The 24635-nt window shown below is 37.9% G+C and overlaps 10 protein-coding genes across 10 annotated transcripts; 6 read left to right on the forward strand and 4 right to left on the reverse strand.

Annotated features, from left to right (window-relative positions):
* Positions 1-827: 827 nt before the first annotated feature.
* EV154DRAFT_479583 (uncharacterized protein) lies at positions 828-1794 on the reverse strand (the record flags this gene model as incomplete). Its single annotated transcript, XM_051598268.1, has 4 exons — positions 828-1145; positions 1184-1242; positions 1356-1591; positions 1706-1794. 4 exons carry the CDS (start codon positions 1792-1794, stop codon positions 828-830), a joined length of 702 nt encoding a protein of 233 aa, XP_051459556.1.
* Positions 1795-4465: 2671 nt separating this feature from the next.
* On the forward strand, positions 4466-5784 carry EV154DRAFT_383990 (uncharacterized protein; the record flags this gene model as incomplete). The annotated part of the gene is made up of 5 exons (XM_051595026.1): positions 4466-4513; positions 4587-4669; positions 4781-4886; positions 5397-5632; positions 5709-5784. Coding segments are annotated over 5 exons (549 nt in total), but the record flags the coding sequence as incomplete, so codon positions are not given.
* Positions 5785-5880: 96 nt separating this feature from the next.
* EV154DRAFT_502590 (uncharacterized protein) lies at positions 5881-8053 on the forward strand. The gene is made up of 7 exons (XM_051600814.1): positions 5881-6087; positions 6147-6398; positions 6507-6807; positions 6883-7242; positions 7308-7333; positions 7405-7465; positions 7517-8053. Exons 1-7 carry the CDS (start codon positions 6067-6069, stop codon positions 7624-7626), a joined length of 1131 nt encoding a protein of 376 aa, XP_051459558.1. The 5' UTR covers positions 5881-6066; the 3' UTR covers positions 7627-8053.
* Positions 8054-8115: 62 nt separating this feature from the next.
* Positions 8116-8979, reverse strand: EV154DRAFT_417357 (uncharacterized protein; the record flags this gene model as incomplete). Its single annotated transcript, XM_051595785.1, has 1 exon — positions 8116-8979. The coding sequence occupies one exon, from the start codon at positions 8977-8979 to the stop codon at positions 8116-8118; it is 864 nt and encodes a 287-aa protein (XP_051459559.1).
* A 323-nt stretch (positions 8980-9302) lies between these two features.
* EV154DRAFT_417416 (uncharacterized protein) lies at positions 9303-10371 on the forward strand (the record flags this gene model as incomplete). Its single annotated transcript, XM_051595790.1, has 3 exons — positions 9303-9471; positions 9801-9984; positions 10077-10371. The coding sequence occupies 3 exons, from the start codon at positions 9303-9305 to the stop codon at positions 10369-10371; spliced, it is 648 nt and encodes a 215-aa protein (XP_051459560.1).
* Positions 10372-10792: 421 nt separating this feature from the next.
* EV154DRAFT_461422 (P-loop containing nucleoside triphosphate hydrolase protein) lies at positions 10793-13551 on the reverse strand. Its single transcript, XM_051597550.1, has 6 exons — positions 13054-13551; positions 12875-12986; positions 12633-12819; positions 12493-12574; positions 12249-12425; positions 10793-12188 (listed from the first exon to the last, which is right to left on the reverse strand). The coding sequence occupies exons 1-6, from the start codon at positions 13411-13413 to the stop codon at positions 11022-11024; spliced, it is 2085 nt and encodes a 694-aa protein (XP_051459561.1). The 5' UTR covers positions 13414-13551; the 3' UTR covers positions 10793-11021.
* A 76-nt stretch (positions 13552-13627) lies between these two features.
* Positions 13628-16597, forward strand: EV154DRAFT_479588 (uncharacterized protein; the record flags this gene model as incomplete). Its single annotated transcript, XM_051598269.1, has 8 exons — positions 13628-13636; positions 13690-13780; positions 13848-13996; positions 14052-14144; positions 14208-14384; positions 14445-14592; positions 14663-15430; positions 15492-16597. 8 exons carry the CDS (start codon positions 13628-13630, stop codon positions 16595-16597), a joined length of 2541 nt encoding a protein of 846 aa, XP_051459562.1.
* Positions 16598-19236: 2639 nt separating this feature from the next.
* Positions 19237-21176, forward strand: EV154DRAFT_461424 (SecY subunit of pre protein translocase). The gene is made up of 4 exons (XM_051597551.1): positions 19237-19310; positions 19376-19443; positions 19500-19779; positions 19933-21176. The coding sequence occupies exons 1-4, from the start codon at positions 19304-19306 to the stop codon at positions 21006-21008; spliced, it is 1431 nt and encodes a 476-aa protein (XP_051459563.1). The 5' UTR covers positions 19237-19303; the 3' UTR covers positions 21009-21176.
* Positions 21177-21312: 136 nt separating this feature from the next.
* Positions 21313-22139, forward strand: EV154DRAFT_561611 (uncharacterized protein; the record flags this gene model as incomplete). The annotated part of the gene is made up of 3 exons (XM_051605684.1): positions 21313-21388; positions 21441-21467; positions 21550-22139. 3 exons carry the CDS (start codon positions 21313-21315, stop codon positions 22137-22139), a joined length of 693 nt encoding a protein of 230 aa, XP_051459564.1.
* A 337-nt stretch (positions 22140-22476) lies between these two features.
* Positions 22477-24273, reverse strand: EV154DRAFT_601061 (putative phosphatase regulatory subunit-domain-containing protein; the record flags this gene model as incomplete). The annotated part of the gene is made up of 1 exon (XM_051607208.1): positions 22477-24273. One exon carries the CDS (start codon positions 24271-24273, stop codon positions 22477-22479), a length of 1797 nt encoding a protein of 598 aa, XP_051459565.1.
* Positions 24274-24635: the final 362 nt, after the last annotated feature.

Consider the following 24635-nt stretch of genomic DNA (forward strand, 5'->3'; position numbering starts at 1 on the left):
AAAAAAAAAAATTATGTTTGTGTATCTCACTACAAGACGGGAAATCAAAAATTCTATGTGTGTATGTGTATGTGTGTATGTGGAGACACAAGATGGTACACTTTTTGCCAAAATGATGTCGCACTTTGAAAAAAAACAGTGTCGTATGTTTTTTGAAAAGAGTGTCGCACAATTCAGGAAAGAAGAATGGCAGGGAGCAATATAGTTAAAGTTTAACGAAGGTTGATATGAATCAGGATATTATCCAGCTACAGGTTTGGGAGCCCCTCGAATACATTGCCTCTTCATCATCCTCAAAAAAGTTAACGAGTATATAAAACTAAGATCTAGTACGTGTTCTAAGATAATACACACGAATCATTCATTGAGCTATTTAGAGTATTCTGTGTAGAAGGTGGAATCGTCGTGGAGTACTTACTTATGTTTTAGCCACGTATTGCTATGAAGAGAGATAAAGAATTATATATTTATACGAGCATAAAAACAATTTCAATGTACAAGAAGATACAGTGTGAAGGAATATGAAAGCTGGCCGATGAAGCGGAGTCTGTCTGAATATCCTTCCTGTGCCGTCCCCTATCGATGTTGCTTTAAGTTGAACAGCTCAGGCCTTGAAGTCCTGTTTTCATCTGCCATGTTTTTTATGTTCACTCTCGATACGAAGATGCTAAGCTAATCTTTTAAGTTTGTACGCGTATTAAAGGAGATGTTTATTTATAATAAATAATATACTACTAGCGTAAAAGTAATACAGATGAGTATATGATTATAAAGTCACATTATAAAAATACTTAAAGCAATATATTTATAAGTTAAGAAAGCCCAAACTAGGAAAGTACAAATCGTACAGTTTCAACATTGTCGATGGGAATGATACCAGATTGTTCTTTTTGCAGCTGATCAATTATCAACGCTTGTTTTCTTAGTATCATAACCAGTTTTGAAACAAGTTCAAAGACCTTCATCCATTTAATTCGTTCATCGTAATGGACGGGGACTTCGGCGGAGCGGCATTCTTGATGCAAAAAGCTACCAATGCTTTCAGGAACAAGAGCTGTGATAAACAATGTAATCGTAGTACAGATAGATTTGACGGCAAAAGACAATAAACTTGATGCCGTTGCGAAGCTGGCGTTGGGTAGCGCCTTAGAATGGCCACAAGGGCACAAATAGAACCATGTACGTTTTTTAGAGTGTCATCTCTGCTGTGTTCGGGGTCTTTATTGTTCTTTCCAAAGCACTCTTTAGCAAATCAAAAGCATTTTTAAAAAATTTCAAAGATGACAATGAGGCTTGTGCAGTCAAATTCTCTTCCAATTTAAGTTTGAGGTTGCTACTCATATTACGGTTGTAACCTGCAGATATTGTCACCAAAGGTTGCAAGATTTTGATAATTTCTACCGCCAATTTTGGTTGATGTGGAGTATAGAGATTATCAGCCATCACTGTGAATGCAATGATGTCTCGTGTAGTGGAGACAGATATATTATCAACGCAAGTTTCTTTTTTGGTAATTCTCTGGTTCAACGTCAATGAGATTTCTTTTACTAGTATAGTGCTGGGCTTTAACGTGTTTCTTAAGCCAATCACACTATATCATATACCCAAAGATATCAAGCTTGGTCAAAAGAACAAAACTTGCTTCACCATACACTCTTACCTCGCCATCATCAAGCACCAGCACCACCGTGCATTTCCTCATCACCAAGCGTAACGACCATACTTGCAAGATAAAGTATTGAATACAGAGGATACAGCAGTAATTGGATGATCCAGCTTTTGAGAAATGTACATAAATTCATTTGTATCCTTATGTTTCATTCTAACGTCGCGGCTAGGCATTTATAGGTCGTGGAATCTAAGAACATGATTCCTCAAGTTTTGTGGAGTATTAAAATCTTCTTCAGGACAACTGAAACAACTATTTTTAAGTGACACTAGTTTAGCTGGTGGTAGAGGAGATGACATTGTCTGAGTAGTTATGGTAAAGTGAAAGTCTCAGGTTCTCACTTTTTAAAGTATGCGGAATGACCTTAATTGGTAAAGAGATGGGACCGACCAGTGTTGAAACCGCAGCTATAGAAACATTTCTAAGTTTCCTTGTAGTTTGCATCGTCTTGAGCTAGCCGTAATACAAATTTCGCGTTGGTATGAATACATGCAGATATGATAGAGAAAAAAGTTATATCACTTACCAATTAATCAGATAACACCCACTGGACACTGGGGGAACAGCTCCAATAGGCTATACATCATGATGTAATGCTTTAAATGATAAAATAAACTGTAAGACTGACTTTTTGCGAATAAACTGCATAAAACATATATAAAAATTATCATACCTGTAGCAGTGTAAGACACTGTTTGTAACGGAAACCAAATTCTATGCTACCTTCTTCCTTAGATAGATAAATGTTGTATTGGTACCAGCCCCGCCATCAGTAAAAACCTTTTGCTTCCATTAAAAAAAAAAACCAAAGGTCAGCACGATCAGCTCAAAAGTAAACAACCACATTTTGATACTTGAATAGACCCTTTGTCTACAAACTTAATAAATTAGATTAAGTATCATTTACACTTATTTATTTTTACAATACCTCCGTCCTCTTTTTTCTTTCTTTTGGTGAACAAAGGAGTAAAGAAAGAAAAAAATCTCAAGAAACTTTTTTATAAGTTGAAAAATAATAGTATAATGAAATGTTCTTAGAGACGTCATTTTTGTATAATAAGGGGTTTCGACGACAAGTTGAGAATAATAATTTCTCTACCTTGTGATGGTGAGAATTACACACAAGTTGAAAAATGACTTTAGAAGTTACAATGTACAAATTCCAAGTGCGTTGGGAAAAGCCAGGTTTATGAATTTCATTTGATGTGTATGTTTTACATGGCTCTAAAAGAGGTGTTTGTGGATATATTACTATTAAGATCAATTTCCGGTTTTAGGTTTTAGATTATATTTAGTTTTTGTTTATAGAAGAAGAAAAAACCTATCTGTCTTAAGCTTCCAGGTTCTTACCAATGGTATCATTTATAATTATAGGATAAAGTAAACATGAGACTGTGGATCTGACTGAAAATCGAAATGTCTTACAGATTGAGTGAATGATTTTCGGCTTGAAATAAAGAAGCTGACTGAGAATCGAAAACTCTTACAAACTAAGTGAAAGACTGACTGAGAGTAAGTGGCATATGTAAAGTTTTTATTGGATATTAAAGTTTATAGGGACCAAAGGCTCATCCAAAAGACCTAAAAATTAGATGGCGTTTGATCTAACGCGAGGATAAATGTAGTCATTAGCTTCAAAAACCGGTTCAGAAGCTCCATGGTTGCTTTTCCCATCAAAAATCTGTAGCCTGTTCTCCTCTTGTTTTTCTTTTTGAAGTGTCATATTTTTTTGGATATATAAAGAGTTGTGCGACACTCTTCAAAAACATACGACACCACTGTTTTTTTTATAGTGCGAGACTTTAATTTTTTTTTTCTTGCGACATTATTTCGGCAAAAGGTGTATTTGCGCAATATAAAAAGAGATTCCAAAAGTAACACGTCAAACTAAGAGAGAGTCGTGACACCTTTCTTTTTGTCCCACCTCCATCAAGAGCGTTGTAACCAATCAATGTCACTTCAATGGGGTGAGTTGGTAATGAAGTCAAAAAATCACCAAAAAGTGGACACCTGCTTCTGCTGTGATATCAAATAAATCAAAAGCCCGATAGATGACTTTTTTTTACCAGTAGACATCCTGTGGCATTAAAGCAACTCAAGCAAATAGACGGCCTTTTTTATACCAAAAAGACATGGTCTCTGCCAAGAAGTTACACGTATATCACGACTAATAAAATTTGACAGGTTTTTTTGCATAATCATGGGTGGGTCCGGGACAAAGACGTTCCCGGACAGGTGATGGGCGAGCCGCAAATGCAACGTCACACGGTTTTAGGAAAAATTAAAAATCAACAAACAAACAAAATAAAAAAAAAATAAAAGCTTCCCAGGCCAACAACACAAGTCGCGTCTTTTTTTTTTGTTGTTTTTTTAAGCATGTCAATGATAACAGAATCACTTGAAAGTGTTTTAGGTATTAGTCCAGACACTATGCAACCTGAACAAGGAGAAGTACAAGGAGAGAGCTCCGGTGCGGATAAGGAGAAGGAAGTAGTAAAGCCAATGACTTCCCTTCTGGATGAAGTGAATACTGGATTTATAGTTGACAACTTGCAGGATATTGAAGATGTCGAGTTTGCCCAAGCTGTCGAACAATTGGAAGCAGAGGCTCAAGCAGCCAAAGTGCAACAAAAAGAGCCAAAGAAACCTACCGAGAAACAGCCCAGAAAAACTCGCTCTAAAGCTCAACCAAAACAAGTAGATACACCGCTACCCAAGACACAGCCAGCAAAACCACAAGCACCACAAGCACCACAAGCACCACAAGCACCACAAAAAACAAAAGTAGAGGAGGTGGAAGAAGAATATGAAATCGAAACCATCGTCAGTCACCGTTTGTATCGTGTAAGTGTATATTTTATAAGACTCAGTGCTTGAGTAAAATAAAGCAAAAATTAATTTTAGTGATAATTGATAGAGTGCTGTTGTCTCTTATGAAGTTCAATGGAAAGGATATTCCGCTGAAGAAAACACAGTAGAAAAAGCAGATAGCCTTCACAAGTAAGTTCAAGGAGAGATAGAGAAAGAGAAAGAGGGGGGTCAGTGGAAAGAGAGGGGAGTGTTCATATTAAGGGTTCTCTTCTTATATATTACTTTTGCATATTTTATCAGTGATGTAGCTGACTTGTGTGCTGCTTATTGGGATTCATTAACCGATACACCAAGACCCATCAATGCACCAGCCAGCAGAAACAATTCTTCCCAGACTACCCCTTCTGTTCCTACCACTCATAATGTTGCTGCTGCTGCTGCTGCTGCTGTTGCTACTACTACTTCTGCTGCTGATACTGCTGCTGCTGCTGCTGCTGCTGCTGCTGATACTCCTGCTTCTGTGGCTCAAAAGCAACAACTTGCTCCCATCTTTAGAAACATCGCACCCGCTTCACCCACCTTGCCTGCAACACCATCCAGTAGTGGCAAAAAGGAGCCTACGACCAAGAAGAAAGTAACTGAGGTACCCAAACGAGTTACGAAGAAAGCAGCACCAGCACCAGCAGCATCCGCCAAGAAAGCTACACCCGCCAAGACACCATCTACCAAGACAGCCCCCAAGGCAGCCCCCAAGACAGTTCCCAGGAAGGTAACAGCGGTAAAGCCTATTAGTAAAACACCTGCCACCACTGCTACTACCGGTAGTAGCAGTAGTAGTCATGGTAACAGTAGTCTCAAAAAGGGATCTGGTAGTAGTAGTGCTAGTGCTAGTACGAGTACCAATCATGGGGCAAAGAAAGGAAACGCAGCAAGTTCCTCTTTAAAGCGAGTCAAGAACGGTGAATCAAGCGAGAGTCACAAGAAAACTAAATTTGATTTGGAGCATGTACCGCAATATATGACTGAAAGGGGATTTTCATACCCCAAGACATGGCCCAACTTAAAAACCAAGTGGGAGACGGATATGGTGAAACTTCGCGCGGTACAATTATCACCTATCGACAAGAATATAAAGATGGCCTATATTGAATGGTGAGTGGTGGAGGTTGTCTTTAAGGGGTTGGAGGAGGAGTAGGAGGAAGAACTAACAGACTTTTTTTTTTGATAGGAAAAATGGAGATAAGACAATTCATACGTTGGATGAGTGTCACAAAAAGTGTCCAGAGAAGGCAAGTGGTTTTTTTCACTGTTTGTTTATATTATTATTATTATTTTCTAATTGTACAGTGTAGTTAATTGAATTTTATGAGGAAAGATTACGCTTTGTTTAATTTTTTTTATTTTTTTTTATAATTTTTTCTCACTTTTTTTTTTTTTTTCTTTTTTTTTTTTTTTTTTTTTTTTTCAAGGGACATGATTCCCCTATAAATATCTTGGTTTTTTCCCTTTTTTCTTTTTCTTCTTTTTCGCTCTTTTTCACTTATTTCTGCATCCTTTTAAGTCTATATAATAACAGTCCATTTCAAATGTACAGCGTATCAAGAGTCGTAAGTTATTTTATACTGGCAAAATATCACAACAAAAGAGCTAATAAATTATTGCGTAGTTTGGAGACTCAAAGTGGACACGCGCAATCTTTTTAACGATATTAACACAGTCTGTGCTTGCGATTATTTTTGAAGCTATTATTTTTTCCTGTCATGCTAATGAGATCAACATTATAAACCAAGAAAGATTGAACCAAAAGGCGTTTGGACAGAGTCTTGTCACAGCCTATGCAAACGCACGGTCACTCTTGGTTTATTTCGTTCTGTTTATTATTGCCCAAATCTTTACCGTCATCCTTGTCCTAGACGCTGTAAGTTTTTTCTTATTATAAACTCTCAAAGGGGTACCCTAAATAACCTATTCATCTTTTTTTATTTACTAAAAAAAAAAAGGTTCTCCCTCTTTTAATCAAAAATAGATATTTCAAAAAAATACAATTCAATTGATTGCGCTGGTCGCATTTGAATTGGGTATGAGTGCATATACAATTATTCAATATCATCAGTCATCCACTCTCTTTTCAAACACACAAGATCCCAGTGTTGTACTCGTATTGGCTTTCCTAGGAGACGCCTATCATGCTTCTCGCTGGGCAGAAATCACTCAAATATGTGTCATGCTCGCTTCCTCCATCCTCTTTATCTTTTTAGCTTACAAACTCTATCTCGAATTTGGTTGGCAAATCTATAAAAAGATTGGTGCCGATCTAGCTATGCGAGGTAATTTGACATATGTTTTATCTTTGTGGACATTGACTAAAACTGTTTCCCTACTCCCCCCATCATCCCCCCCAGATCGCTATAAAATGTATCAGATCTTCATGATGTTGCTCAAATTTGACTTCTTCTTTTTTCTCAGCTTTTCCATCCAATACCTCGTTTTGCTGATCGTTGCCTGGTTACCAGAAGCAGAAGATGGCGTGGCTAAATCCAACATCATCAAGGAGTTAATCGAGCATATCGTCTTGAGTTGTTTAGTCTCTATTGCCATGTTGGCATTGGCCTATTGGGGTCTGCGCAGAGAAAGGAAATTACACATGTATTTCTTTATCGGACTTTCCATGGCCAGTATGGCCTATTTCATTTACATGTTGGCCACCATATCTCAAAACCCAGATCGTTTCATTGGTTCCAAAGTATTTCTGACGTTTTTTCGTAAGTATCATTATTATTATTATCTGTTGATTCACTGTCTAAACTATGCTTTGTATGTTTATTAGTGTGCGTTGCCATGGTGCTTGTTTTGGTAAAACATGAAAAGCGAATATTTTTTTTTTAAAAAAAAATGTGCTTATTCATTTTCTTTCTTTTGTTTAGGCATCTGTTCCAGCCGCGGTAATATGTCTACGTAACTTTGATCATGGACTCATCAATCATAGTAAGTGCATCAGCCGTTTTTTATCTGAACTCTATTAACAAGTGTCTGTAGTATCGCATACAACATCCATTACTTCCTCGTCTCACCCAATGCATCCTACAGGTGGTATTACTGGCATGGAAAAAGCACAGCTTGGTCCAGAACGGTGGTCCATCGAATAAGGAGAGTGTGTTAGTATAGGGCAAAAAAAAAAGAGATCATCTTTCTTCTATCGTCCCCCCTTTCTTTTCTTTTCTCTCTCTCTCTCTCTCTCTCTCTCTCTCTTGCATTGTAATTTATAAAAGAAATAAAAATATAATGGTTTATTAATCGGGGAGGGATGAGAATTACAAAAATAATAATAATAGTTAGAGTCGTTTTCCAGCAACAAGACAAAAAAATAGCATGAATAAAAAGGAGATAAAAAGAATGACACCTAGTACATGAAGTGATCGTTTTCGTAATATTTTTTTCACTTTGGGCTGTATGATGTGTGTGAAATGAAAGGGCACCGTTTCACTAATATTGGATATGTGTTAAAATACAGTCATGAATGAGTCGAGAGAGAGAGTTTTAAATTACCTTAGGTTAAATGCAAGCACCCAAATGGGATCAATACCAGTGATAGAAGTGACGGTAAAAAATACACCAGACACAATAGGCAGGATACCCTAATAAATAAAAATGTAAGGGGGAAGATAGAGGTTTGATTTAGAATGTTTGGTGGTAAATACCCATAGTCTTTTCTGCCAGGGATGAACATCTAAAAATATCAAGGTAAATTCCAACGAAAAACCCACCAACAAGAGCAAGAGACCACAGGCTAATCGACCGATCTGTTGAGGTAAAGTCAAGTTCATAAAGACCTTGTAGCGTAGAAATAAAGGAAAAGTCGATTGGAGTAGTTGATGCACATAGTTTTTTGCTTGTGCATAAATAATAGGATTATCTGGATTTAATTTCTTCTTTATTGGATTATCTTCTTGAATAGTGATGGAAAAATGATTTCCGATGGTTTCTTTAATGTGATGCGGTAATCCATTGATCTCCTTCTCTGCACTGGGTACAATATATCGCAGATAAATTCGTTCAATCGTCTCTGCCATCTCTAATTGCGTTGGCGGCGGTTTCTTGGTGCTCCCGGCTGTAGTAGTTGAATGCATTGTAGTTGCTAATGAGGCTCTGGGGTGCAATAGTAGCATATGCGTCAAGATATCTGAGGTTCGCGGATGAATCGACACGGGTGAAGAAAGTCGGTGTTGGTTAGTGAATTTAGCTGTACTGCCTCGCCTGGCTGCATATTTCGAATAACGTTTATACAGTATATCTGCCTGCGCTACATCTAACCAGAAATCAAGCAATGTTTCCAACTCTAATCTGTCTCGAAGCACAATATAGTAATTGTATAAACACACGGGTGGCTGACTTTGGCGATGAAGAACATCATCTAATGTAGGTAAACTATCCAACACTGACTCCGAAGGGTTCTCCACTTTGGATAATGGGTGAACCGCATCTATCTTTTCTTCAGCCATCATCTTTATATAAAAAAGAGAAAGAATAAAAAAAAAGGAAAAAAAGAGGGAGAGAGATAAAATAGCTGCAAAAGATTATCATATACACACTCACAAAGGGAGTTTTAAAATTCCTTGTAAAAATGCTCCTTTAAAAACATGGAAATTCAGGCACACATATATCGTTCATACAGTAAAGTCCATATTCAATACTGATGGCAACACAAGACACACCGGACACTTAAAAAATCCTGCGTAACAAACGGAAAGCCCTCTTTTTTTTTTCTCTTTTCTCTTTTCTCTTCTTTTCTCTCTCTTTAACATAGAATTTAGACTACAAGGGAATGAACAACCTTAATTACGACACTTTTCATAATCAGTTAGTAGAATCACCAAGTACATACTATCCAACCGCTATACCACCTGACCCTTTACAAAGATATGGCTCAGGGCATCTCGACCAAGACATTTTCGGCATTGCTGTTTCTCGCTTATCCAATGCGAAACAAATGGGTAACTCATATTGATTAAAAAAAAACACAAGAAAAGACTCTCATGAAATAGTAGCCTTTGTCCGCAAAGTCATTGTCATTACTTGCTGTCAACTGTTAACCATGGCATTCATGGTCTTTTTCATTGTTACTGTCTGTCCCTTGTTTCAGTGGCTTAAAGACAGGTAAGCTTTACTAGTCTCTTTTTTGTTTTTTTGTTTTTAAATATGTAGATATTCAACATAATCATATCTTTTAGTACATGGACTTGGTGGCTACCTTTAATACCTGCGTTTATCATGGCCATGATTGTAATCTGGCAACTCTACGTTCAGTACTTTTATTTGGCAGGATCCACCCGAAGCACCTTATTATCCATCTTTACTGTCCTGATGGCACTCGTTGTGTCCAACATAGCGTCCAAATTAGTTTACGAAGAAGCCATTCTTGTTATTGTTATGTCAGGTTTCGGATTAGTCTGCTCTTTACTGTACACGTTTCAAAACAAATACTATTTTCGAGGCACACTTCCATTGTAAGTAATTTTTTTTATTTTTTATTTGTATCTTCGTGCATGCCTCACATGGTAAGTAAAAAAAAAAAAAATTAAACAGAATTTTTTTGCAGTGTCTGTAGTTTGGGAGCAGTTTGTCTCAGCTCACCATGGTTACGGTATGTCTATGATATGGACCCATTGGAAATCCTGTTCCCTATTACCGTGGCTAGTATTGTCTGTATTTACATCATTCTGGAACTGTATTACATTATGAAGGTCGTGACATCAGATGATTACCTGTTGGCCAACATTTACTTTTACGTAGATCTTGTCTATCCCATGCGTTTCATACATCATTTTTGTGAATTAACGGATAATATGAATATATTTCCAGAGATCTTATATCCCGGTGATACCAGAGTTTAGAGAGAGATAGATACACATCAAAAAAAAAAAAATTACACTTAATGTATACCAAATTGTAATAAATATTCCCCTGTATTTTTATTGTATTCAAAAAGTACCCGCATCAATCCCCTAGTGTCACTATACGATTTTGTATTATTAAAATTACCCATTTTTTTTAATAAGTTACACGTACACACACACTTTCCTTTTTCTGCCAATGATGTAATCAGTTATAAACTGACAAAGAAATAAAAAAGGCACCATTTTGCATATGGCATTGGCAGTCGTGCACACTATCTCATTCCGGTGTAGATACAATTATCACATTTCGCTAATCAATCAATAACATCAGCCCTTAATTTTCTTCTTTTGCCCATCTATATTGAAAGCGAATAATATGTTATACTGTCTCAGGTATAAACACGTTTATAAATCAGTAGAACTGTCAAGTATGCCAATTTTTTTATGTAGCTTTGTTAAAGTTTCCTAGACTTGATATGAAGTGCAATGTAATGATTTCAATTCGAAAATGCTCGTTTGAGAAGAAGAAAAAAGGACATGGCGGGTTCAGTAAATCAGAGTAGAAGATAGAATAAACATATTTTTTTTATGTACATTATTTATTTTATCCAGTTTGAAAAGAAGTCTATAGTGAATTAGAAAATAAATTATTTCTTGATGTTGTCTTGATCGAATTCTTGCTCGTGCTTCTCGACCTCACCAAAGTAAGCCAGAGTGCTCTCTTGCTTCTCCCACATGGTTTTATAAAGACTGTCATCCATCAATAATAATTCATCGTGTCTGCCAAACTCAGCTACTTTGCCTTTATCCAACACACAAATTTGGTCTGCATCTGCAATGGTTCTCAAGCGATGAGCGATATGAAGACTGGTCATACTGGATTCACGCAAGATACTTCTGAAATTGGCCAATAACGATTGTTCAGTGTGTGTGTCTAGAGCCGAGGTAGCTTCATCCAAAAACAAGATACGAGGGCGCTTCAAAATGGTTCGTGCTAAAGAGATACGTTGCTTCTCGCCTCCAGATAACATCAAACCACGTTCACCAACAGTAGATTCATACTTTTCTGGTAAGGACATGATGGTATCATGGATACGTGCACGTTTAGCAGCTTGTTCCACTTCCTCGCGGGAGGCAGTGATACGACCGTAATTGATATTGTAATAAATAGAGTTGTTAAACAAGGTAGTATCTTGAGGGACTACGCCAATGGTCTTGCGAAGACTGTCCATTGTAACATCCTTGATATTTTGTCCATCGACGTAGATATTTCCGGATTGAGGCTCGTAGAATCTAAAGAGCAATCTCAAGATAGTAGACTTACCACATCCACTAGGACCTACAAAAGCTGCCTTGGCACCCGCTGGGACAGTGAATGAGACACCGTTCAAAATGGGTCTATCGGGATGGTATCCAAAAACAACATTATCAAAACGAATTTCTCCTCCCTTAAAAATAAATTCTTTGGCATCGGGTGCGTCTTGTACAAGAGGCGTACGATTTTCCAAGTTAAACAAGGTATCCATGTCGATGAGAGATTGTCGAAGTTCACGGTAGACCGAGCCCAAGAAATTCAAGGGCATGGACAGTTGAAATACAAGTTGATTGACCATAACTACATCACCGACTGTCATGGTGCCCTTCATCACACCATTAGCAGATAAAAGCATCATGATGGTTAAGGATGTACTGAAAATAGCGTTTTGGCCAGCGTTCAAAAGGGATAAACTGGATGCGATCTTTAAAGATGCCTTTTCGTAATCCTTAAGAGGTTTATCGTATTGTTCTGCCTCGAATTTTTCATTATTAAAGTACTGGGTATTGGGACATTAGTATATATCCAAAATGCTTGTATAACATTATCTATCGTTTACCTTGACGGCTTCAAAATTAATCAATGAATCGACTGCTTTAGAAGCAGCTACATTATCAGCAGCATTGGCCTGTTTTCTAAATTTGGTTCTCCATGCAGTAGTGGTAACGGTGTAACCAGTGTAGGCCACAATTGTACCCAATGTCACAAGCGCATAAGGTGTTCCAAAATTATAAGCCTATGGGGGTTAAATATATATTAATTTTATTGAGAGTAAGGGATACGATATGAATAAAGATACTTACCAAAATACCACAGACCATACTGATTTCTAAAACGGTAGGCAAGACGTGGAATACCATGGAGCTGACCATGAAACTGATACCTCTACACTAGCGCGTGATGAATAATAATATAAAAAAGATAAGATTAAATTTAAGCTTACTTTGTACCACGATCAATAGCACGATTTAATCCACCTGTCTGACGTGTTAAATGAAAACCAAGATCCAGTTTGTGAAGATGAGTAAATACATTAAGAGCGACACGACGAATGGCCTTTTGAGCAACGGCAGCAAATACAGCATTACGGAGTTCCTGAAAGACACTAGCACCCAAACGAGCAAGACCATCTAACTTTTTTTTAGTGGCATTCATATTATCATTATCAATTGTGAGTCTACTTACAACCGATAATAGCAGCACCACATACAGCCCAAAGAGTACTCTCTTCGGGAAGCGTTACACCCAAGGAATCAATGACATTTTTAAAGTAAAACGGTACCTGGACATTTAATAACTAATATTCCTGTCATGTCAGTAAAAAAATAAATAGATTCTGGTAATTTAGATGGACGATAATTTACTTTTCCTCCAACCAGTAGAGATAATGCAATCACAACACGAGTCTTTACGCCGATATCATTTTTTGGCCAGATATACTTCATCAATTGTCTGATAATAGCCCAATCGGTGGCATTACGATCACTATTGGCGACAGCACTACCACCAATCGTAGGAATTTTTTTGTTATCAGTCTTTTGTTGAAGAACAAGTCGAGTAGTTGAAAAGACTCTTTTAGGCGGTGTAAATATCCGTGGTGGTATGTAGCTGGTCAAAGTAGGTCTCGTACTCAAGGCTCGAAATACCCGTGAAGGTGGTTTATGCCATGCCTGTTTCAATGTTGCAGTTCTCAGACATGAAGTCGAGAATCGAGGCAGCAGCATTTTTTTTTTTTTCGGATTAGTAATTAATTTCCAAAAGGGCGTAATAAAAAGGCAGGAGATTTCATGATAAACCCTGTTTATATTCTTACCATGTTTTGAATTCCGATTACGCTGCTGCTGCTGCTGCTGCTAAAGCGTATAAGTGACTGTCCTTGAAAATTTCAATTTCTTACCCTTTTTCTTTTGCTTTCTTTTTACTTTAACACAATCATATATGACCGATGTAAGTATACTGTTTCATTAAATATGTGCGTGTCACTAACGGAATCTCAATAGAGAAACATCTTTAAGCGGAAGAGAGTGACAAGTGACATTCTATCGTACTTACCCTCTAGGAGTGAAACGGTACATCACGACACTAATGAAGGTAAGAAACACTTCCTTCCTCTAGAAAAAGAAAAAAAACTAACCACATGCATATTTTTGGTTAACAGATAAAATTCGCCAAATACAATTGAGGTTAGAGAGACTCGAAACCGAGAAATACAACCTCAATAAACAAGTCGAGTGCTCTAAAATTACGCATAATTTGTTTGTCCAAGAGAGCTCACAAAAGATCACAGAGCTCATCACTGAACGAAACGTAAGTTTTATCATGATGATAGCACCTTGACAAATAAAAGTAACACGAATTATAGGATTTCAAAGCACTGGCTATCCAACAACAAAAAAATGCAGCCGAGTCAGTCCAGACTTTGGCGGTAATAAAAAAAGAGCACATCAATGCGACGGTAACTTTTTTTTCTTCAACGACATACCACTTTCATGAAACTCATAAACTTTTTAAAAAAAAGGAAAAGTTAAGGAGCTCTTTGGAAGGCGCAAACCTCCAAGTGAGGCAACTCAAAGAAGAGCTCGACCAACAAGAGTATACCCATAGCAATTATGTAGTGCAAAATGAACGTCAAACATCAGAGACGCAGTCTCAAATTGAAGAACTCGTCAATATGAATGACGCGCTTAAAAACGACGTAATATTTATAGAACACATGCTGGATTGAGATTTTTATTGACTTTCTTCTATCGTATAGCTTCAGCTTCAGGAAGCAAGGGTTGAAGAATCCACAGCAAGAGAACTTGCATTAATAAAAAGAGTTTCCGAGTTGGAAAGTCAGGCTACTCAATCGGTTACAGGCACAACAAATGGTTTGGAGGACTCAATTACAGCAGACTACACACGTAAACATCTTCCCATATACACAGTACCACTATTACTTCTATATGTATCTAACAATCCTTCTACCTTTAGATGTTTGCAATAAGTTAGCTGAAATTCAAACAAAAGATAAAAAACTCGAGAAGGAATTACAGCACTTCAAAAGCCTAAACCAGAATATCGAATACTTAAGAGAAGAAAGGAATTCATTACAAGAAAGACTGAAAGGCTTATCAGATATCGAAAACCAGAAGCTGTCTGTGGATATTGAAAACGCTAATCTTCGAGCAGAGAGAGACACTTGGACACGTTACTTGAGCACCGTTCCCGAATATAATCATCTAACACCCGGCACAATAGTCTACAACTTGACAAAGGTAGCAGACAAAGCAGACTATTTGGAGACAAAAGTGACATTCTTGGAAAAAGAAATGCATGATAAAACAGAGCTTGTAAAATTGATGGAGGACCACGTCCGTGATGTGAAAGATGCGATCTTAAAGAAAGATCGGGAAAATGCCTTGTTATGTGAAGAAAACAAGTTAAACAGTTCGAGAGAAAGCATGCTTAAGAGACATATTGACATCTTGCAATCTCAGTTACGTCTCTATGATGAAGCAGAAGTAGCCGAGTCTGAAACGACTTATGATGAAAAGAAGACGCAGCGTATTTCCCAGCTCGAAGAGCTTCTTCGTAACCTTCAGAATAAATTCGTTGAAGAGGGTAAACTTTACATCAAGGCTTTGTCAATGACCTTTCCTCCTCCCGTCGAAAACGGTCCTTATGAAAAGCTCACATCTGGCGCCAGAATCACCGAGTTCTTGGAAAACGTTTACAATGATAAGGAATCAGCTCTCGAAGGTATTAAGAAATCATATTTTATTTTATTATAGATGTATAAGTTAATTGATATTATGATTAGATTTCACGGAATTTAAGAATGAAGTTAAGCAGCATTTCTCAGTTAATTCTTGTATGCATACTCGGGAAAACGAAATCCCCATCAAACAGGAACCAGTTCCATCGCCTGCACGAGAATCATACTCATCCGTGGCACCTATCATCAAACGAGAGCAATCGCCGTCACCATCACCCACACAGGATATACCCGCTGGTACACGTGTGCTTTCACTCCAAGATAATCCAGCTTCTCAGATGCTCGCAATCCGTCAAGATCTTTTAAACAGATTACAGAACGAGAATAAGGATTTGATCCAATTACGATTGGACGAAAACCCCAATGTCGACACTGTGATCCTTCCCAAAACAAGCATCACCAATCTTTCTAAAGAGCTGGATGAATTCCAAGCCAAACGCGATGCACTTTTAAAGCGTATTGATCGAGTGCACGAAGTCTGGAATGAAAAATTGACGGATATCATGGCAAAAGTACGTGATTACTTGGGCTATAAATTCACGCTCCGTAATGAAGGAGTGATCAGGATTGAATCTGTACATGTGGATGAAGCTGATCTATATTTCCTGGTCAATGAAGACAATCTTTTACGTATTGTCGGTGCCAAGAAGGATGAGTATTTAGCTCTATTTAGTGATATTTATCAAAGATACGTCGTTCAAGAGAGAAACATACCTGCCTTTCTGAATGCCGCTGCTTTGGAACTCATTGTTGGACATGGCAATCAAGATCTAGTGCATGAAGCCTCTGAGGATGTCAGTGAAAACGTTGATTCTGCAGACGCACCGGAACAGATGGAAGTCGACAGAGTGGCCGAATATAATGATGAAGAAGAAGGATATGAAGAAGCAGAAGAGTCGGATCATGATATGGTTGAGTTTGGCTACGAAAGCGCTCAACCTGTGGATACTATGGATGAGGATGGATTTCAAGCGTATGAGGAAGGCTCGTCCGGATCCATGTCGGACGACTTGGAGGATGATTCTGCTGCAGAAGACGAACTAGATTATTATGAATCAGGAGATAGAGAATCTAGCTACGATGATGAAGATACTCCAGTACCCACAGCGGAACCAGTGGAGATTTGCTTATTGGACTCAGATTCGGAGTAAAAAATAAAACATTAGCATAATTCTTTTTAAACCTGGCTTGTAGCAGTTGCTGAACACTTTCAAAAGACTCATGAGATTAAAGCTCGTCGAACTCCTCAGTTATAAAGTACTGAGCTTTTCTTTTTCTTTCTAAGGATTATAATTCATTAAAGAAGTACAACGCTGTTTTTTTTAATTGCGCATAATCATTTTTGCAGAAGGTGCACGAGACAAGAAGTATCGATAAAAAAGTTCTTAAGTTTACTTTATCTGTATTATGGTCATACCCATAGTGTGCATCCCAGATTTCTTAATTTTTAGTGCAAGCACTTAAGCTTATATATGTATAATCCCCTCCAAGAAATCAGTAAGATTTCATGCCTCCGCAGAATTTATCACGAATGTAACGATTAAAAGATATAAAAGGGTCCACTCGATATTAATACATGCAGAATTGGTGATATGAATATGTGATACATATCCTCCATCGGGTTTCCCTAAGTAAGGCGGTGAGGCTCTTTTCTAAGCGAATTCCTTTTAGCATTAACCGCTACATTAGCCATGGTCTCGGCATTGAAAGGGATTTCGCCTGTTAGAAATGACAAGGTATTGAAATGCTCGTCTATCTTTATAAGTAAAAATTATATGCTTTACTAGTGTTTATTAGGGGTATTCAACCATAAAATAAAAAATTAAATAAAGAAGAAAGGTCCAATAAGATTTTAATTTTAAGAGGATGCAAAAAACGCCCTGCTAAAAATTCTATAAAAATAAAAATTCATTGGCTTATTTTTATTTTGTATTTTTCATTTTCATTAATATTAAAAAAACGGAGGCCGTGCGCGCATCCGGAAAAAAATCAATAGTCTGATTCCTCCCCACTAGAATCAACGCCTCTCTACTAGACTGACTACCCGGAAATGGGCTCCAAGACTCGACATAGCATCTACTGTTAGTGAGTACAATAAATGTATAATCTTATCTCAAAGTAATTTTTTATGAGGAAAAAAAAGAAAAGGAAATTTGCCCAGGAAAAAAAGGGAGCCCTTTTATACCTTTTTTTTCTCTTAGGTTTGTGACTTTTATAAAAGTCAGACGACCCATCACAGAAATTTCTGGACACTTTACCTCCCTACACACACGTATGATTGACATCATTGTTTACATTGAATTGAGACTGCTGTGTATTATGGTCACCTGGATAGGCACTTTTAAAACTCGCGTTCTCAATAAGGCAAGTAGTGGCGTACACGATTCTACCCCTCAACTTTTTAAAGGTGCGCCTTCTATATTAAGGTGTTTTATTATACATCTTCAAATTTCTCTTTTTTAAAAAAAAAAGTCTCGACATTCGAAGAAGGCATGACTGTACCTAAATCAAGAGTGACAACCCACTAAAAGACCAACGCAAGTTATTGCAAGGCATTTCTTATTTTTTTTTTTTTTTTTTTTTTTTTGTGCTCATGAAAAGCTACTCAAAGTTTATACAATCACTGTTCGCTACCCTGTTTTCATTTTAAGGCTACCTCTTTCTTTTCAACTTCTTTGTTTGAGTGGGTATTTATATTCTTTTAGCTAACAGAGTTGTGACAACTTTGATTAGTTGCGTTTTGTTGAATCTTGTTCATTTTGTGTTGTCATGGTTGCAATGGTTGCTTCAGAACATAACGCTTAAACTTGACCTGTTTAGTATTAATAAACATCTTGTTTACAGTGTCCAGCACATCATTGCAGTTTTTTAGATGATAAATACTGTGCACGGCATTTTCTCTGTTTATGGCATATTAATTGCTTTGCTACACTAGTAATAAAATCTCGAGGTGAAAGAGTTTGTCCAAAAGTTGATGGACCGAATTTAAAAAAGTAAATATGTGTATAGTTACCCGAAGAAAGAATTTTGCTGAGGGAGCCATGCATTAATCAATGAAACATCAGTCTGGTTTCTCTGTCAATAAGCCATGTACCCGCACATTCCAGACATGTAGTAATGCTCGTATAGTGAGATTATTTCATATATTAAAGAGACCTGTTCGTAAAAATAAAAGCAGAAAGACTTATTTCGAAACAAGGATGATTCGGGCAAGCAAAGGCTGGAGCAATAAAATAATAACGGGAATAACAGCATGGGCTAAGAAAACTTGTGCCCCCTTAATTTTTTTTTTTAAAATGATTTGCCCGGGATGATTAGGGTAAAAAGTGTTATTTTAAAGGAGAAGTTCTATAAAGATAATGATGGGTTGCCCAAAATCATTATGGATCAAACACATGAGTTTTATTGACATACGTGTTTGGTGCACAATGCTTAATATTGTGTACGCGGAGTACATAATAAAACAGGGTCGTTTCTTTTTCCTAAAGGCTTTCTAAGCTATTCTAGTTTTACTGCTTTGCTTTCGGCACATTTACATACTGTTTACTGTATATGTTGATATAACTCAACCGAAAACAAAGCATGAACCAAAGAGCTTGTCAATTGCTCGTGTTTGTTGATTGGTATATCTTATCTGGAAGGAAATTATTAGAGTTACACGGAACGATGGTGTAGCGTTTTAGTCTGTGCATCTTACAACAAAAGGTGAAAGAGGACGAATGATTGGCTCATTCCAACCTTTGTTCATCATTGGTTCTTTTTTACTATTTTTCCCACTCCCTTTCAATATTTTTTTTTGCTCTTTTTTTTTTCCCTTTTTGCTTTCGCGTCAAAAACAAAATACATATATTTTAAAAATGGGCCGTAAGTGTTATATGTTAATTAAAAGTAGTGGGTTTGGAATGTTCGTATTAATGCTTGTTGCATAGTCCGGGTACTTCACATCTTGAAGCCTTTCATGGCTGCTCTTCCCGAAATCGAATCACCTTCAAGCAAAGTAAGAAAAGAGAGTCATCATGACATGATGATGATGATGTTGACAAAAATTGATAGGTTCCTTTCAACGAAAAATTACTCTATACCGTCGTTGCACTTTTCGCTTATTTGGTCATGTCTCAACTTCCTCTTTACGGAATCATCTCTTCAGAATCCTCTGATCCTCTTTACTGGATGCGTGTTGTGCTCGCTTCTAACCGTGGTACACTTATGGAATTGGGTGTTCTCCCCATTCTCACCTCCGGAATGATCATGCAAATTTTAGCCGTTGCTAACGTTATTCATGTCGATTACAGTTTAAAGGAAGATCGTGCCTTATTCTGTGGTGCTCAGAAGTGTAAGTTTATATTTTATGTTTTAAAAACCGGGAATTTTGGGTGTAAATTGAGAGACGTGTGTATCCATGTGTCAATGCGATTTTATATGGAGGGGAACAATTAGCAGACTGGAGGAAAATTTGAGCCATTGACTAATACATATAATTGATTAGTATTTGCAATTGTTATTGCTGTTGCTCAAGCTATTCTTCTCGTTTTCACTGGTCTCTATGGCAACCCCACCGAAATTGGAACTGTTGGTTGCGGTCTTTTAGTTCTTCAACTTGTGTTTTCTTCTACCGTGACTTTATTGTTGGATGAATTATTACAAAAGGGTTACGGTCTTGGATCCGGTATCAACGTCTTTGTTGCTGCCAATGTTGCTCAAACCATCTTCTGGAAGTCCTTGTCATTCTCCAAGATCGCCACTTTCCGTGGAACTGAATATGAAGGTGCTCTCAACTCTTTTGTCAGTTTGGTTACATCTCGTAGTGATAAGGCTCGTGCTCTCAAGGATGCCTTTTATCGTGATGATTTAACCAACGTCATGAACGTTTTCGCCACACTTCTTACCTTTGGTCTTGTCATCTATCTCCAAGGTTTCCGTTTCGAGCTTCCTGTCAAGTCTAACCGTCTTCGTGGCCAACGTGGTTCTTACCCCATCAAGCTCTTCTACACTTCCAGCATGCCTGTCATGCTTCAATCTGCCTTATTCGCCAACATTTTCTTGATCTCTCAAACTCTCTACACTTATTTCGGTAACAACATTCTTATCCGTATTCTCGGTGTTTGGGAGCCTCTTGCCGAATCTAACCAACTTGTTGCTACCGGTGGTGTTGTTTACTATCTCTCTGCCCCTCACAGTTTAAGCGAAGCTATTTTTGATCCTATCCACACTATTATCTATGGTGCTATTACTGTCATCATCTGTGCCTACTTGTCCAATGTCTGGGTCAATGTCTCTGGCTCTTCTCCCCGTGATGTTGCCAAGACCCTCAAGGATCAACAACTTGCTATTGCTGGTTTCCGTGATGCCTCCATGGTCAAGGAATTGAAGCGTGTGATTCCTGTTGCTGCTGCCTTTGGTGGTGCTCTTTTAGCCGCTGTTGCCCTTGTGGGTGATATCTTTGGTGCCATTGGTTCCGGTGCTGGTATCTTGATGACTGTCATGATTGTCTTCCAATACTTTGAAATGTTTGTCAAGGAGCAAATGGATGGAAACTTGACCATGGAAGCCATGACTCAATAAGTCACTCCAACATATAAAAAAAAAAGTATAATCCCATACATACATACAATTACACACACACCTTCGTATATACACACGTTTATTTAGTCTAAACTCTATTTTTTTTTTTTTTTTGGTTGCTCTAATTTTTAATGTAAAAAAAAATAAATAAATAAAATGTTTAATCGGATAATTCAAATCATGTCTGCTATTATTATCCTTCATTCCCCTTATAATATGAACAAGCCAGCTTTTAAATCCATGTTCCATAAACCTCTTTCCCTCCTTGTATTTTTTTTTCACCCCCCAAAATTACAATAAAATTATGCGCGCCACCCTAACTTGTTACTTGCTGATTACGCTTTCCGCTTCATTTTTGGTCAATGCCGCTGACATTGAAGGTAATACATACGAATTAGAAAAAGACAAAATATACTTAATTTTAAAATATAGCTGGATCATCTTTAAACGATATACAAGGTAAATAACCCATTGTGATGTTTTTTTTAAAAAAAAAAGTTCCAAGACGATGCTTAACCCAATTTTTTTTTAATATAATCAGCGCAGGAGAATGCGATGCCTACTGCTGTGGTTCAGCAAGTTGCCCAAGTGCTAGTCATTGACCAAAATGACGTACTTTCGATTGCGGCGGATATGGCTGTAGCTGCCGCGATGGCAGCAGCTACAGCAGCAGCAGCCGAAGATAAAACCATAAGCAGTAGTGGAAGCATAGCTGTAGAAACATCAGAACCATCATCCGCTATCACTACGGATGTTGCTGCTGGCAGAGATGTTGCAGATGGCATCGGTGCTGGCGAGATCATTGGCGAAGCTCAAGATGAAGCTGTTTCAGAAGACGCAAATGCTATGCTTCAACAAGCAAACGCAACAAGCACTTACGCAGCAACAACAACAGCAGAATCTATTATGACAGCAGGGTCAGAATTTACATTCAGTCCGATTACTTTGGCCCCGGAAAGTAGTCGATCTGTTGCTCGTCATAGTTCCAAAGCCACACAAAAACCTTCAGCACATGTAGCACCACCTGCTGTCGCGGAAAAGATAAAATCGAGCGCTTCCATTTTTTCACCATCATCATCATCTTTCTCCATCATATTATTCTCGATTTTCAGTTTCACTTTATCCCTTTGAACTTGTAATAGGGCAAATATTGATAATAGGCTCAAATATAACAAATAAAAAAAATCTTCCTCCTTCCCTCCTTCATGCTTCTCCTTTCTTTTTTAACTCTGCTTTCAACAGACGGAAGCATATGAAAAATTTGGAAAGATGCATAAATGCACTAAATATAGTATAAGACAAAGTGATTTTCTCTTCTCATAAAAAAAAAAGTTTTAGCCATAGTGTTTTGAAATTTTAAGGAGAATAATGAAAATGGCAAAAACATTAATTGAAGTAGCATGATATAAAAAAGAAAAAAATCTGTGGTTGGATATTTAATAACACTTATTGTATGTAATATAAAATGCTAAGTTATGACCAGATCGTTCCTATTGGGCGGTATTAAAAGCGGGGATGAAGGCGTCAAAGAGACACGCATGGGCCCTTCGTCATGATCCGTTACTGAAAGCAGACGCGGATAGTGGTACTCTCTCACTTGTTCGTTGTCCTGTTTTTTTCTATCCAGATAGTATTGAAAGTGCGCACTCATCTGCTGCTGTTGCGGAGAGACACCAAATGCACCATCAGACAGGCCTTGCTTTCCATATCTATCTACGGGTGATGGATCAATGTACATATTATTACAGGCAGGGTAGCCATCTGAAATGATTGTGGTAGGATAATACTCCTCCTTTCGGAATTGCATGATGGGATCTTCCTGATACAATAGCATAGCCGGGGTAGGAATCTTTCTCTGTTGCTCCAATAACAACAATGAAGCTATCTGGCTTCCTCCGACTACCGTGGGCATGGGAGTAAAGGTCGTCGTGGTCGTCGTACCTATGGTGGTCTTGCCTATGGTGGTCTTGCCTATGGTGGTCTTGCCTATGGTATTCTTGCCTATGGTGGTCTTGTTTATGGCTGTCGTGCCTATGGTGGGTGTGCCTATGGTTGGCGTGCCTATGGTGGGTGTGTACATGGTAGGCGTGCCTATGGTGGTCTTAACTATGGCTGGCGTGCCTATGGTGGTCTTAACTATGGCTGGCGTGCCTATGGTGGTCGTGCACATGGTGGTGGCCTTAGTGTTGGCCATGGTAAGAGCGATGGTAGCCATGGCGGTGGTGGTAGTAGGGAAAGAGTAGGCAGTTTCATTGTTTTGTTTGGCCCCTAAGAAAGCACTGTAGCCACAAGGTGGTGCCCATTGCATAAGGAAGTCCTTACCAGAATTGTTATCCCAGTATTCAGCACCATCCACCTGATACTTTACAGCCAAGCTGCAATGCGAGTCGCTATTTATAAGATTCATATAAGAAAGATGATTGGGGGTGACCAGTTCAAATACAAATCGATCAAAAGCAGCGTCTTCAGAGGACGCTTCATAACGTGCATCAACATCAATCCACGTTTGCCAGTGATTGAAAGACATTCTGACGGTTACGGTTTTTTCAAAAGCAACATTACGAACAAGGACACGTCCCTTAATAATGCTACGCGCATTTTCCCAGCCCAAACTTTCTAAAGTAACCATTTGAGTGATGGAGCGGTTTAATGGGCTAGCCGTTGGCCAGTTTGGCAATTTCAAGTCCAGAGAGGTTGTATCGAGCGAGGCATCCAATATACTTTGTTGGATGGCTGGATGATAAAGATTAGGATCGTAATCGGAGCATGGTGATAATCTTTTACTGAATAATTCTAAAAAGGCATCTTCCAATTCGTTTTCTTCCTCTTCGTCTTGATCGTCTTGGTCGTCTCCAAAATAATTGCCGTCGTCTTCATCCTCCTCGTCTACGCCTTCAAAAACCTCATCATACACTTCCTCTTCGTTTGTTGAAGGAACGTGGAAATGCAAAATTTGGACAAGTGGCATGTTAAAACGGACAGATTTAGCCATGGTAGGAATATTTTTATGGAGTTTAAGAGACGATTTTAACAAGAGCTCGTGCTGCTTCGTAGGTTTATACGACAATGATAAAGGCTCTGCGGATGCCAAGGCATAACTGTTGGCAGGCAAACTGTTATGGTGAGATAAAAGGGGAGTTGATTTTATCTGATGGCTATTATTGGTGGCAGGATGATCATTGCTCGCATTCTGTTGAAGGCTAACCCTTCTGTTACTAATGGGTACTGGTTTTTGTATTTTGATATTGGATATAATATCTGTCATTTTTTTTTAAAGAATCTATTAAAAAAGAAGAAGAAGAGCAAAAACAAAATAAAAAAACTTTTTTTAAAGGAGGCAAAACTTTATCTTTAAATTTGGAATGGGGCTTTTTTTTCGGATTGTTGTTATCATTACTACTAGCTTTTTTTTATTTCCAAAAGCAATCATAGGGGTAGAAAACGAATGTTCCTTTCTTCTACTCCTTTATATTTTTCTCTAGTCACACAATAACTTTAGATGAGCATACTAATATAACAAACAATTCACGAAATCCCTTGTCAACCTTAAAGATCCTTAATTCTTCCGTACATGAACTTCTTTTCGATCGAAAGCAAAAGACATAATTTATTGCATAACTAATGATT

This window comes from Mucor mucedo, assembly GCF_025094135.1.
Source record: "Mucor mucedo strain NRRL 3635 chromosome Unknown EV154scaffold_27, whole genome shotgun sequence".
Lineage (NCBI taxonomy): Eukaryota > Fungi > Mucoromycota > Mucoromycetes > Mucorales > Mucoraceae > Mucor > Mucor mucedo.